Raw genomic sequence first — 16,384 nt, forward strand, 5'->3', positions numbered from 1 at the left:
GAATGATACTTTAAATGAATACAAAGGGTTTGTCATTTCGTATTTTGAAATTGAATGATACTTTAAATGAATACAAAGGGTTTGTCATTTCGTATTTTGAAATTGAATGATACTTTAAATGAATACAAAGGGTTTGTCATTTCGTATTTTGAAATTGAATGATACTTTAAATGATACATGGGTTTGTCATTTCGTATTTTGAAATTGAATGATACTTTAAATGATACATGGGTTAAATCGTCAGGCCAAAGACCTCAGAGGGTCAAGCACAGCCATACATAATTCAAAACTGCTGACCAGAGGGAGAGCAACTAGTCAGCAGCACCTGGCCTCTATACAACTATTCTTAAGTGAGGGAAGTAAGAAAAGTGGAAAACTACGAATGTTTGTTGAGAGGGAAGGGACTTAATGGAATTGTATTAAATGTTAGTGTAAGTAAGAAGAAAAAATGCAAAACACGTTGTTAGTTGGTTCACGAAACGATGGAAACGGTGGATTTTAACCAAGGTTGAAGTTAAAGGGAAGTAGACATGAAATGGTAACTAAAACTGGAAAGAAAAGAACACTGGTGGGTACCTGATGTAAAAACAACAAATTAAGTGTTGTAGAGACGAAGGAAACACGAAATGTTAGATTAGTGAAAGAAAAGAAAGTTACATAATGAATTGAAGACCGAATCAGTCTTCCCGTCTTTCATGCTACATTAGTGAAGGATGTATACGCTGAGATTTCACCAACATAGATTTTGGTGATAAAACGCCAATTAAGGTTTGCTATTAGAGCATGAAGTAAAAGGAAAGAATTACTTCGTTAGTAATGGTTACTTTTCTCCAGTTTCATAATTACTTGTTCTGTTCCGGTGTATGAATTTATTTACGTATTATAATTAACTTTTCTTTGCCAGTAATGTAGAACTAGAAACTGCATGAAATCGACATCGTCGCTTAATTAGTATATTGTCTTGGTTCTGGCCCTTATATACGTCTTTATAGAGTTTTTATAAATTCTCCCGCAAAGGAATAAAACATTGGATTTGAGAGCAGTCACGTGCTTTCATAATGTCATTTATTTTCTATTAAATTAAAGCAGCCTTAGCTAGATTACGTAAAAATAATCGTGATTATGTGTGGTTCACACCATTCGCCAATCTTTCTTGTTTCTTTGTATTTAGAGATACAGTACTTATAATTCCGACCTCACAGATTTAAAGACCGTTAGCTATTTCAATACGAATTTCGATAAAATTTTCTTTTGCTTATTTGAAACAGAAGATGAGAAGACATATAATATTTTACGTAAAGAAAGTGTAGCTGTATATATTGAACTATGTAGTTTTGTAATATGGTTCAGTTTTTTAACCGTTATTAATTTTGTTGGGCCGGGATCTAACTAGTGGTTAATGTGTCCAGTCTGCGAATTTAAGAGTTCATGTTTCGCATTCAGTTAATGCAAAAATAAGTAAAAATAAACTTGCTCCGCACTTTGAGGCCGTGGGTGCTGTATAGAAATGATAGTCAGTTCCTACCCTATTCATCAGAGGAGGGTTAATGATGGATATTGTAAACTGATTTACTTTCCTCTGGTTAACGGTAATTTCATCTATATGTCGGCTGTTACTTAAGTATATCAACATAGTAAATCATATTATGCAGAATTCGGGGTTTGCTCTTTTTACCAGTACGACTTAGGAATTATTAGAGTTACAGGTTTCAACGATACACGTAGCGGGTATAGCACAAATAGCCCATTGTGTAGCTTTGCGCTTGACAACAACCAAGTCAAAGCAACCGCTAGCTTTACAGGGTTCTGTGAACCAAAACTTCTATGATATTAACACATGATAGTTTTGTATATAGGAGATCCATCAATGAAGATTAATTGCATGGTAAGGAATCGACTTTCAGTACCGTTCAGACTGGTCTTTTATTTCGTGGAACTTCCTGACGCTCTTTCATTAAGTTTTACTTTACTTATCGCTTTAGTGTGGCGATAGAACACGTGTAGCCACATTTCATGATTTCCATGCCTTCAACAGAATTTCTGTCTTGTTTCTTTCACAGCTAGCAGTTTAGGAATACTATACAGACTTTGTTATAGGTGGGGGTTAAATAGCAATGATGAGGCCAAGCAATATAATTACTCTCAGTCGTATATTTGTTTACGAATCTCGTATGAAGTTTACCCGAGGGATGTCTGCACATAACTGTTCCTAATTTTGAATTGATAAACGAGATGAAAGGCATTAGTCAACCATACCCCTCGCCAACTCGTGGGTTACTCTTCTGTAGTCAAATATTAGAATTTTGCAGTCACTTTTAAATCACGCTGATGGTTTCAAACTTTGGGCGCAATAACCTGTTGGCCACGACCACCCCTTGCAGCTATAGTGACAGTTTGGTTTGATAGAAGGAGAACATGAAATGGTGACTTGTTGTGCATTTTGAGGTGACTTGTGTAGTTTGGATCAGTCATTGTATTTTTATTGTTTTGTTAATTGTACTTATTTTTTTCAAACTGTACATTACAAAGTTGGTTGTCTGTTTCACTATCTCCATTTTTACACTCTTGTACAACATAAAATTGATTTATGTTTATAAATTTTGATATAACATCAAAAACTCTCTTTGGAAGCCGGGTAGTTGCAATTTTTTTTAAGGGTGTGTTGTAATTATTCTTTGAATTTTGGTCACTGGTGAATGCAGTTTAACAAAGTGAACATGCCATAAAACCTGTATTTCATAAAAGAGAGTGAACTAACTTATTGTAACGTAATTGCACATTGTTTGAATATGAACTCATACCCTCTTCATGTCTGTAAGTTTCCGCTCATCATGTAGTTAGTACTGAGTAAAGACACATGGAACACAGATGTTAAGTATGATGATGTATCATGCCTACATCTGTTTTGAGACTCCTCTGTTTTTAATGTTATGGTTTTAGCGGTCTGAATACGTCATGCCACCAAGCCTAATGCTAAATGATTCGAAAATAATTCCCATGAGACAACCGTTTTACGCCTTAAAAATCAATAAATGTTATTTTAAATCAATAATTGTTGTAAGCCACATTTAATCCATAAAAATGTACACGTTTTGCCAAATATAAGATGTCTGTACTTTATTTTAAAATCCAGCATTTTGGACTTTTATATCTTGGTAATCTTAATTTATGAATTATGTGTACATGCTTAAAAAGATATATTGTAAAGTAATAAGAGATTGGTTATTTAGTGGATTCACAGAAAATACTGGATGCTTCCCGGTGGTGAAAAAAAACAAAACAACTTTAATACTATGAACTAGCAATCTGTGTTATACGCTCTCCTTTTAGGTTATATTTTCTGAGGACCAGCAGAAAGTCCACATTTTTCACGGATACAATTAAGTATACAATTATATATTTGATGTCGATACTGCATATTCTGATTGTCTAACATAAAGAAGTCAGTCTTTTTTTTTTACCCTTAAATCTGTTTATATATTTCTGTTTATTTTTGTTATATTCTTGATAAGGCTAATGCACCTTTCAAGAGAAATATATCAGAGTATTCATTTTCTGAATGTCCCCTAGTGGCTTTGTGGTTTCTTTACAGACTTACAACGCTAGAAACCGGGTTTCGATACCCGTGGTGGGCAGAGCAGAGGTAGCCCATTGCGTAGCTTTGTGCTTGCTTACAAACAACAACAAATCAACACCATTTTTTTCTGAACACTTTTATACTGATTGGCTTGATACGTACCAGTGAAAATATAGTATTTCTTTAATGGTTTTTAGACTTCAGTACCCGTAGATAGAAAACGGTTTTGTTGTATTAGTGATGTTTTTTTATCTTAATTTTTTATCTCGTATAAAATATATCCGTGATGAAGTCACGATTAAGTTGATATTTTGTCTTTTTATGTTGCTAGAAATTTCACAAGTGTCTCCAATTGCCTTTAAAATTCGTTTATTGACGTATCAGGTCGTCACAAATTCTACCAAGCCAGTGAAAAATAATTACCGAAGAAGAAAACAACAACAAAACACTGAGAATACAATGTGTCCTGTAAATATTTGTTTTCTAAGAAGGTTTTTTAATTTTTTATTGTGCACTCTGTAAATAGATACGTTCTACTTCGTATTTGTAACTTGTCACACATACCATTTGACCTTAACATGTTTACACGAGATTTTGCGAAAGAAATAGTTCTGGACAATAATAATAATAAAAAAAACTCTCAGTTCTTCACTAATTGCATCTATTCTTGCCCAAGCTGCAGAATGTTTAGTTCGAATTAGAAGAAAAAGAATCGACTCCGATGAGTGTTTTTAGTAAGTAAGGATTTTTCAGTTTAAATTGAATCATGGTAACGTCATGGTTTCTTTTTCTTAGTATTTATTTATAACCGAAGTGTTCCTGGTATGCTTGTAACGTCAGCGTTGTTTGAGCATTCGTTGCTTCGTCCACAGAGAAACGCACTTTTTCATATACGCAGTTTAATGATACATGGCATAAGGTTGATTCCTGTAGTTTTTGTTTTTACTACATAAAAAAAGGTAGGCTTGTCGTAAACAAGAAAACGTGTAATGAAAGGCATCAAAGTACGAGAATGATTCGGTTTCAAACACTGCCACCACGGTAAAACTGTAATGTGCATAAATAACGATATTTTTATCACAGTTTGTAAGACTTGTCTGGATGTAAACATTGTAAAGAAGGTTTACGTGTTTGTCTCTTAAGTTTCCAACGGAGCTTTATTAGATAGTTGTGTTTCGTTCATTTTTGTTAGTTAGCACACTCGAAGGTTCGAATCCCGGTCGCACCAAACATGCTCGTCCTTTCAGCGGTGGGGGCGTTATAATGTGACGGTCAATCCCACTATTCGTTGGTAAAAGTGTAGCCCAAGAGTTTGCGGTGGGTGGTGATGACTAGGTGCCTTCCCACTAATCTTACACTGCTAAATTAGGGACAGCTAGCGCAGATAGCCCTCGTGTAGCTTTGAGCAAAATTCAAAACAAACAAACAAACAATAGTTAGCAAAATGATTTCAAACCTCTTTAAATAATCTGTTCATATTCCGTGTGATTTTAAAGAAGAAGCTCATATTTAAAATGGTTATGAACAAAATTTCACTAATTTCTGTTGAGAATCGTAATAGGTTTTTTTTACTCGGAACATTTTAGACGTTGTACACGGCGTATGAAAACCATATTATACTGAATATCGTTGTTCTCGCAAACTGTTTTTTTTCTTTTTTTCCAGTAACACGATTCTAGTGATTTGAATAAAACACGTGTAACTGTGCAGGATTTACGAGGGTGAATGAACAGACGATGCTTTCAGTTGGTTAATTTAGGGTTAGGAAATTATTATCGGAAAGTATATTGAAAATTTGTTAAAACTTTCTTGAATTCAACTTATGTTTGTGCGTGTGTATCATTGGAAGAAAAATTAACCATTCTTAGGACAATTACTTTTTAAGATATAATAATTTTAGACGTTGAGTTTTCTTTATATTTACCCTATATAAATAACCTTAACTGAGAAGTCTGACGGTTAACCTACGATGATTGCGATGTGGATTTAAAACGAAGGTACAGTCATTATGTGTAATAAAACATCGACCAGAATGAGACGCACCACTTTTTGAGTTTAAAACTAATTAATTAACAGTAAAGAGTTTTGTGAACGATCTGAAATCTGTGTTGTTGAACCCCTAGAAACTGCAAAAAGGGACAAGAAGTTCCATCTGACTTTGTAGCTTGTTTAGTTTATTAGTTTGTGTTAATAGTTGATTGAAGATATATCGTTACGTCATGTCGAAGAAAATTTAACTTTTTTTTTTGACCAATCACATTTGTTCTTTACAGAATCGTCGTATGAAAAAGCCTGTTCAGACCGTAGAGGCAGCGCCCCCTCTACTCCTGTTCTTGGGTCGCGTAACATGGATACACCAACTCAGTCCCGTTTTGCGGTAAGACAAATATATTTCAATAATTAATCTTGTAGCGGAATGTTAAAATGTGTTGTATGGCGCATTAAATTGTTTTGTTTTTCTGGTGCGTCTTTATAAACCGTTTGTAACATTATTACATTTTCTCATAAAATATCTCTTGTTTCGTTCGTACATATAAGTGGTCTCTTTCTTTCGTGGTTTATTTATAACCTTCAAAGTTTTTATTGTGGATACTTTGATTAATTATATTTAGGATTTCAGACTTTATCTGTTTATACAACTTAAACCATACACCTTTCTATAAATGATTTACTGAAGTAAATTATAAATATTTGTTAATTCTTTCGTTGAGGTTAGAGTCAGGGGGTTTGACCCCTATCCATACTAACAGGAAACCTATCTACCTTATCAAATATACAATATGTATTTCTCAATCGTTTTTAAACTGAGAGTCAGCGGATTCGAGCTCATGACCATACTAATTGAGGCAGATATTGTAAGCTTATCTCGTTTTGTTACTGGCCAGGCGTGGTCTGGCGATTAGAGCACCATACTCGTGACATGCGAGTTGAGGGTTTAACTCTCATCTTTGAACTTGTTCACCCTTTCAGTGACCTTGGGCCACTCTTTGATTGCGTCTAGTCCGTCATTTATAATTAAGGAACGGATTATAAAAAGATGATTTATCGAGTAGCTTTGTGCAGAATTTAACACAATTACACAAACAAAAAAAAGTTGGTTTCCGACTGTCTGTGATGACCTAATTGTCTGCGATCTCAGATTGTGAATCCAAAGGCTAAGGGTTCGTGGCACATTTCTGCAAAAACGCTCTCCGTATTTTGTGTCCTTTGGTGAGCTGTAGTAATTAAGGTTAAATCCTGCTATTCGATCATAAATTAATAGTCCAAGGGCTAAGTAGTCGTCTTTCTCTAGTATATCAGTTCAAAATTATGGACAGCTATATGTAGATATTCCTTTATTTCCCGAAATTCTATAACAAATAAACACTGGTCCTGTTTTCATTTTGAAAACAGCCAGTGTGCCACCTGAAAGGCCCGGCATGGCCTAGCGCGTAAGGCGTGCGACTCGTAATCCGAGGGTCGCGGGTTCGCGCCCGCGTCGTGCTAAACATGCTCGCCCTCCCAGCCGTGGGGGTGTATAATGTTACGGTCAATCCCACTATTCGTTGGTAAAAGAGTAGCCCAAGAATTGGCGGTGGGTGGTGATGACTAGCTGCCTTCCCTCTAGTCTTACACTGCTAAATTAGGGACGGCTAGCACAGATAGCCCTCGAGTAGCTTTGTGCGAAATTCCCAAACAAACAAAAAAAACAAAAGCCACCTGAAATATTTCTAATAGTTTTAATTTTTCTGTGTGAATTAAACGAATATATACGTAAAAGTAAGAACATTTTAAATAAAGAATGTGTATTTATTCAAAACGCATCGGCCCGGCATGGCCAAGCGTGTTAAGGCGTGCGACTCGTAATCTGAGGGTCGCGGGTTCGCATCCCGGTCGCGCCAAGCATGCTCGCCCTTTCAGCCGTGAGGGCGTTATAATGTGACGGTCAATCCCACTATTCGTTGGTAAGAGTAGCCCAAGAGTTGGCGGTGGGTGGTGATGACTAGCTGCCCTCCCTCTAGTCTTACACTGCTAAATTAGGGACGGATAGCACAGATAGCCCTCGAGTAGCTTTGTGCGAAATTCCAAAACAAACACAAATCAAAACGCACACAGAGTGGAAGGTATAATTTCACTCGTGAGCCCAAAGACCTGTAACGCTGAAAACTAGTTTCTGTATCCACGTTAACCAATTCTGTAGCTGTATACTTGCAACAAACAATAGCTTTTGATTCATAGCCTATTGTTGTGGCAGGTTCTGCTGAACTTTTGAATCGCAACCTATTGTTATGTCAGTTCAGAGTTAGGGGGCAACTGTACCTGAACCCTGACGGTCTCTGATCTGGTCTCTTAGCCCGTGTTTGCAATTCACATTTAAAATGATTTTGCATGTTACTGTTAAGATTACTGAAAAGGTAAAATTAATTAAGAAACATCTGATTAGATGCTTTACTTAAAATTAAAACTGGGTTACGTGTAGAGTGATCTAATTTATTTTGTCTTACTTAATATGAATATTAAAAGAATATATTTGAATTATTTTGTAATGTTTTCCAAACGAGACCCAAAACTCGAGCGCTTTCGAATAGCTTACTATTCTTCAGGATAATAAAGAAGATCATTAGTCAATTATTCGAAAGTGTTCGAGTTTTGAGCCTCATTTGTAAAACATTACAACTTTTGTAGGTGATCCTGTGTGCTAACTCTACGTCTCATTTATTTTAGAAACCTCAGAAGTACTTTACTGTATACATCTATTATGCATGTACAGATGCAATTTTTATCGATGGGGTGGTATTTCTTCCTAACAACACTCTTACTATGTGCACGTTTTACTCCTGTGCAGCGTACTTAGATTTCTTTTCAATTTTGATTAGGCCCAGCATGACCAGGGTTCTAGAACAATTGACTCTTAATCTGAGGGTTGCGGGCTCGAATCCTCGTCGTACCAAACATATTCGTCCTTTCACCTTTGGGGACCTTAGTAAACGATAGTCAATCCCACTGTTCGTTAGTATAAGAGCAGGCGGTGGGTGGTGATAACCAGCCACCTTCTGTCTGGTCTTACACTGTTAAATTATGTAGGCAAGTTTTGCGCGAAATTCAAAACAAACAGTTTTGATCGCATTGTTTTATTCTTCAAGATATTGGGTGTATTTTAGACAATGTACTTTTTTCACATAAAAGTTTGTGTAAAGTTCTACACATGGTGTGTTGAGGGTGTGTTAGCATTACTTTTATAGTTTATTCAATCGTTTTGTCTTGGTTTCCACAGATTTCTGGTAAGTTTCTTTCAATTGCTAGCTCCAATTTTAACAGCCGGTAAAATAATTTTTTTTTTTTTAAAACGACCGCTTTGATAGTCCTAATGAAAATCGAAAATATCTTATGTGTTATAATGTATTGTAAATCATCAGGGATGTGGCTACATCTCCACATGTATAGGGCTTAAACCATAATTTGACACAATGAGCCTTATATAAATTACATGGAGTATACAGACTTGGTTCTGTGGGATCCCAATAACTTAGCCATTCATGTGTGTTACACTGTATAGAAGTACATCAGTTAAGCCACCCATTCGAAACATTTATGTTGCCCTAATAGACTTAACTCGGTAAGAGAGATCTGTTGTTATAGTGTGTCTTAACTATGTCTCATTATGGGGGAAAGGTGCTTAGTAAAATGAGGGATTTAGCACAGAAAACTGTGAGAACAAAAAAACATTGTAATCTACTTTATTTTACTTTGTTGTATCAAATAAGCTAAACTGTACGCCCCCCCCAAAAAAAAACAACAGGAAATTAATAGCTCGCACCATCTCAGTGAAAGTTATTAGAACATCACTTGCTATGAGTGTGGTATTTGCGTCATTGTAAAGAATGAAATATAACGAATTTTCAGAGCAGTAATGGTTCGTAGAAACAAAAAATTGGTTTTCAAAGTTGGCTCGCCTCCAAAACTCGCTGGCTATACGCCCCAACAGTGCTGTTATTGATATATCTATTATACCATACTTCGGGTTAATATCACATTGTTTTTTTATATACACTATTAAATAACACATTCATAAATCTGAAATTGAACGTCTTAAATGTTACACTGACCACTTTGCACGTCAATTCAGTATTTTCCCTAGTAATTCTATCATTGTATTTTTTACAAGCAAATTAAGAGGTACAGTGTGACGTCACAGCAGTTTCAATTACTCTTATAACCTATTTCCGGCATGCAGTGTACTAATAGTCATTTTTATTACTGCTAAATTAGCGTAATCTCTGGTATGTGGGTTTATATCGACATCTATACATTGTTTAAAGCTTCTCAAAAACGTATTACTGGGTGATAGTTTCCCACTCTCTGCTGTTAGGATTGTTTTAAGTGGTTCTTTTTCATTTCAACTTGATTTTCTATCAAGTTTATTCAGTGTGGCTATGTATATATATAATGTTCTACTTCATATTTCAATGCCAGCTCACATACAGAAGTCAGTAAGTATTTTTGTTACACCTCATCGCTTCTTGGGTCTTTGTTTATTTGGTATAGAAGAAAGAAATGAAAACTCCCGAGGCAGTACATAAACTTGTACCACACAGTTACGCAGAGAAAGCATGATTCACTAAATGATGTTTTAAACTTGTAGCTTAATTGGTAGGGCGCTCGTGTTTGGTTCTGCTTTAGGGGGAGATGCCAGAAAGGAAATGTTACACTATTTCAGAAGTCAAGAGAAACTCGCGTAGACAAAAGTCTTGGGATGAGCATTACCTCTCACAGTGTCTGTAGTTAGAGGAATAGTGTTAAAACTATCAATCAATAAGAACAATGACCTCCACACGAGGGAGTCTTGGCTCTATCCAGAGACTGACAGATTATCTCAATAGAAAACGACAGTGTAATTTATATACAACGCTAATACGTCACTTGCAAGTAACAAATGGACTTTCATAATTCGCAGTTTTCTTGTTAATATTTTTTCTTTGACAACAACATTTCTCTCTTAATTATCACAAAACACCTGCAGTTACATATAAGTGTTTTGGAACTTCTCCCTGATTCAGTTCACGCCCTCATGCACTTAGACCTGTTAGAAGAGGACTTGCAACTCAGTGAATTAGGCCTGAAATAAGTATGTGATCATAAACACTACTCAGATCTTCTGATAAAAAATAAGCTAACTAAGTGGGGAACAACTAAAATAATATGAACATTAACTTCGTGATACAAAATGTTTTTAATATCGAAGGTGGTTAAGGAAATCCATTCATAATCTGAGGGTCGTGGAATCGAATCCCCGTCACAGCAACATACTCGCTCTTTCAGTCGTGGGAGCGTTATAATGTTACGGTCAATTCCAATATTCGTTGATAAAAGAGTAGCCCAAGAGTTGGAGGTGGGGGCTGATGACTAGTTGCCTTTGCTCTAGTCTTACACTGCTAAATTAGGGACAGGCTGGCGCAGATACTTCTCGTATAGCTTTGCGCAAAATTCAAAACCAAAAACCGATATTGAAATGGTAGTGGAACTAAAACAATGATTGCAATACCCTGAATCATCAGTTGAGTAGCCTCGCTTATAATGATATTTTCGGTCATAGAGACACATTAATGTTCTCATTACTGTAGTTTCACTGTAATATATTTAATGCATAAAACGAAAACAAATTTGAGGAAGTTATTTTTTTTTTCTTCGAGTAAATCAAATCATGTTTGTACGAAAAGTTGTATTACTTTCACTAAATATACTTGCCGATTACCCGAGGCGCCAGTGCTCACTTGGGGTGCCAACAGTTGGTAGGGATGACAATGTATGAATACAATATAAACTCAAGAAATAAAGTGAGGAATGTGGCAAAAGGCAGTTTTTCTGTCGCAAAACGAGTTGATATTTGAACAACTGAAATACAGAACTCTTTCTGACGCTATTCATCGCTTTATAACTCCGTAAACGTCTAACCTGCGTGTGATCCCTTCACTTTATTTTTGATCTACTATACGCTCAGTAAATTCAACTGTCCATTTTTTCTGTATTTTTTCGAATGAAGAAAAATAAAGTTTTCCGTGATGAAAGATGGAGGCGAAACGGGAAAAATCATGACCTCCTATTGCAGACTTACATGCACACAGGATAAATATTTCGCGAAGTTGCACATCACGTAATAATTCTTTTTTCCCAGTAACATACATATAAGCAAGAGTCATTGTTGTATGATTACAGACTCTCATGGGCGTCTTATCTCCCTTGAATTATCAATCGTGCGTTATAGATTTGATATATTTTTTTTATTTTACTGTAACATATCCTGCTAATTTCTATGCAGGCTTTACTGCGGAGAAAATACATTCTTATCAATTCTAGGTTTAATTTTAATTCACGTAATGTTATTTGTGTGTTATCTTGTATTTATTCCAAGCAAAGAAGTGTTGGAAGAACATAAAAATTACGTTTAAAAATACATTTACATAAATTTCCTATTAAAAATGCAAATAATAACCCATTACTTAAACACATTAATAAGTGTATAATGGGTAAAATATCATACTTTAAAAGGGGGGGAAAACAATACCAGGTATTTTCATTTTGGCATCCCTGTGAAAATAACAACAGATTAATATTGAAAAGACATTAAGTATGATATATATTTTTTAATATATATAATATGTATGTGTGTGTTCTCTTATTTTATGATGTTTATAGAAATAAAGGAAACTTTCGTGAACAATTAATGAAATTGTAAATTGCTTATGTATAGTTTGATAACGAATATTTATCGTATTGTGATAAAACGCGTAAATAGATTTATTTCTGCTTGGTCGGGACAGAAGCTACTGGGTCTGGCATGGCCAAGTGGATAGGGTGCTATAATGTTACGGCCAATTCCACCATTTGTTGGTAAAAGAATAGCCCAAGAGTTGGCGGTGGGTGATGGTGACTAGCTGCTTTCTCTCTAGTCTTGCACTGCTAAATTAGGGACAGTTAGCGCAGATAGCCCTCGTGTAGCTTTGCGCGAAATTCAAAAACAGAGGTTACTGCCTACAATTGTCTGTTTATTAGTGTACACACTTGAAATTAAATAATATAACGATCTATATGCAAAAAAACAAAATGCATAAAGCAGTTTCCATGCCAGTAACATTATCTATCACCAGCTTAAACTGGTTTGATGATAAATGATCTTCACGAAACTATCGATGTTATCCAATCACATTTTCCTTATCTTATGCAAACTCGTGTCTCCTGGTGGCTCAACAGTGAGTTTAAGGGTTTATAATGTTAAAATTCGGAGCCCAATATTCGCGATGGGCACAGCGCAGATAACCCTTTGTGTAACATTGCGATTGAAAACAAAAGTAAATCCATACACTTTCATGTTTACTTCTTGTTATTGTTCGTTATATGTATATAAATTGTTGTTGTTGTTGCTCAGAATAATGAAACAGTGTATTTTACTTTGAGTGTGTAATGGCTACGTCTCAGTAATAGTTATAATGAAATTGTTTTGTAAGTGCTTAATTCAACAGATAAACGAGTATAAAGTACAATTAATAAAATAATGTTTTAGTTAATACTGTAGGGGAGTATTAATAAATGTCCCACCTCCCGCCTATCGAAATCCCAGTAATGTTGCCTAGCAGCTTTAGCACCAACATTGAGTGCTCCGAAGCCTGTGTTGTTATATTACTTTTCTACTGTCCATCCACAGAATGAGCGAAAAAAAATATATACTTCAATCAAAAAATCAGTTACTGTGTAATGCCCCTGGAGTCTTAGTGGTAAATATGATGGTTTATAACGTGAAAAACCGGATCTTGATACCCATGGTGGACAGAACACAGATAGCCCATTATGTATCTTTAAAAAAAACAACACTAAATGAAACAGATTTGCGTAAATATTTTAGGTTATTGGTTTCTCGGAAACTATTACAATTGCTTGTAACATGTTTAGTTACTATGAACGTGATATATTAATACGATCATATTAACACACACACACACACACACACACACACATCCAAAGCCATTATAACAAAGATCAATAACCTTTGTTGACAAATAATAACCTAGTAAATCGATCCTTATTATATTATATTAAACCCCTTAACCTCTTTCTTATCCGTCAGTTATTTTTGGTGAAAGGTTATCCATCGACTCAGCTTCATTTATAACCCGTGAACTTTGTTCTGCAAAGATTACGCCAAACTGTAAAAATAGCAGAAAGAACATAAGTACCCTTCCTCAGTAACAGGAAACGTTTAAATTAATATATCAATTTAAATCATTTCATGAACTTTAAAATTGTTAATTATGTTTCACTCTCGGTTTAATTCATAGCCAACGCTCTGAGGTATTTACACTCTCACCACGAAAAGTATATGGTCACCAGTATCTGTCATTTTAAACTGGATGGCTGCACAAGAGACTTAAGTATTTCTAAATTTCCCTGAGAAGATCGGTGAGAGATTAGAATATGTTTTGAACGTTGATTTCTTTTTTTGCGTTAGAGTGAAGTTTAGTAACGTTTCGCACATCAAAGCATGGATATTTGGGAGAATAGTAAAAGCAGTAGATGACAGTGTAGTTTAAGGCAATCCCGGCCCACAAATATCCCATAATTGCGTGTCTCCTGGCCCACCGGTAGAGAGTCATTGTGTTAGAGGATCACCCACCATTGATCTATGTTGTGATGATCAAACTTAAGAAGTCAGTTTAAAATTGTTAGCATACTGATCTTATGGTCTAGTTGCTCTTCTGAGTTGTTGAATCAGTTGAAAAGCTGCGGCCTTCCTATTGCATCGAGCCAAGGTCGCCTTACGGAGCAGTTGAAATTGGTCAACCTTTATCAAGTCTCTGATGGTTTAAATGTGACTTCACATCCTATTAGCTAAATTTTGTGATACTTGTATCCCTCCTTCCATGACTTGTTGTGCTTAACTTGTCTGAGTCGAATTAATGCTCTTGACATCGTGGAATTGCCCAAATATTTTTAATTGGGATCTTAGGGTGTTTCACTATTAGCAGGGATGCATTTAAATAGATTACTGTTGTTAAAATTGCTAATGGAGAACACCCATCCTTTCCTTTAATCTTACATGACCAGTCACGTGATACAAGTTTTGCATCAAAATAAATTCAGGAGTGCCATTGACATTATAAAACAACAGTAATTTTCGCCTTATCATAGTTAGTACACAGAAAACACTAATTATCCCTCAGTATCATTGATCAATGTGTATACGACCAGTGGGTGCATGTTTACATGTTTTTTTTATGCATGTTTGAATAGAAATTTTAATGCAGTTGTAGGACACTATTGATTTCCACCACTTTCCACGTTTCATTCCAAAAGGTGTAACTAACTTGGTACAGTATTTTTTTTATCGTTCACATTGCTTTTACTTTTTAATGAAACTTGCCATCACGAATGCAAACGGAACTAAATGCTTATCGTAATGTATTATTTTTAAAGGACTGGAATTGAATGCAAAGTCCTGTAATTCTTAGTGTGTGAAAAGCAGATCAGTACATACAGTTTGTAGCTCCTTGGTCCGTTTTCTGTTAGTGAACGTTATCCCATGTGCTGACTTCGAACCTTCAGGGGTCAGTCAGATAAATATATACTTTTGTAAGATGTATTAAATATTGTGTGGAAATTGTTTCTGCTTTCACGTAAAACTACATTCATCGTTATGTGACAACTAAAAAAAAAACACCAAAATCTTTTAATGTTCCACAGGAAATTAACTAATGAATGTTTAGTTAAAACGTATATTTTCGCTCTTTAAGGCCTGTTATATCGAAGTTTGAGAAAACGATGTTCTCAAGAAATGGGATTTAGTCTTCGGATTTAGTAAATGTATGCATTCCTAAGAAAATAAATCAACTAGTAGTAAGTAGGTCTTTTTTTTTTTTGAAGCCCTTTTGTGCATGCAAAGCATGTTTCTTAGCCCTGTCTATTGTTAGTATAACAACTGTTGTGGTGTGAATGCCTTTTACAATATGATAAAGCATGGTTATAACGAATTACACTTGTCATACAATGTTAGTATTAGGTCTGTTATATTTGCTAACACTATATTCTTTATATAGTCCTTTTGGGGTTTTCAACAATTAAAGAGAGTGTAATGATAGTATTCGAATCAGATTATATTCACCGTATCCATTACCAACGATGCGTTTCGTTCAATCCAAGCACTTCAGGCTAGCTAGGATACAATAAACATAGTATTCGGCAGACTATTTGTATAGGCCATTTGTTACGGTAGGAACTCCTTTCACAAGTTGACGAAGCATGATTATAATTGATTACATTTGCCACAAGACATTAATTAATATTAGGCCTATTATTATTATTCTGTCTTCTAACTCTTGAAAACTCCTAGTGGACAAGATAAATAATTTATGATAGCATTTAAAAATATAATGAGCTTAATATCAATGCGTTATGACAAGCGTAATTAATTGTTAGTATACTTTAAATATAATCTCGGTCACTGACAGCATGTGATTTATCTCGTGATAATTTTTTTATTAATTCATTCTGTTATGTGACTATTATATCGTATGTTGTTTTTATGAATAGAACTGTCACGTTTCATTGTCTGCGTGAAGCCAAAACGTCTTTTTTTTCTTCAGTAATGTACTCTAAAGTAAATGTGTTCTGAAGCTTTCATTATTTAGCTTACAAACAAAAAATGTCATTAATTTGGCAGGATTATGAGGACAAGTTGAAATATGAATGTATTTTATACATTCGTGTGTTTTTTTTGAAAAATTCGGAAAACATTTGGAAGGTATGCTGCTACCTATACTTGTCTTAACTCTTTAATAA

The 16,384-nt window shown here is 35.1% G+C and overlaps 1 protein-coding gene across 15 annotated transcripts in view; it reads left to right on the forward strand.

The window, feature by feature from the left end:
* LOC143227828 (ras GTPase-activating protein nGAP-like) overlaps positions 1-16,384 on the forward strand; it is a 215,607-nt gene that overhangs the window by 147,515 nt on the left and 51,708 nt on the right. For all 15 annotated transcript variants that reach the window (XM_076459160.1, XM_076459169.1, XM_076459102.1 and 12 more), the window contains one exon: positions 5,851-5,954. In XM_076459160.1, the coding sequence (XP_076315275.1) occupies positions 5,851-5,954 (104 nt within the window). The remainder of the gene's footprint in view (positions 1-5,850; positions 5,955-16,384) is intronic.

The sequence above is a fragment of the Tachypleus tridentatus genome, chromosome 1 (assembly GCF_004210375.1).
Source record: "Tachypleus tridentatus isolate NWPU-2018 chromosome 1, ASM421037v1, whole genome shotgun sequence".
Classification (NCBI taxonomy): Eukaryota; Metazoa; Arthropoda; class Merostomata; order Xiphosura; family Limulidae; genus Tachypleus; species Tachypleus tridentatus.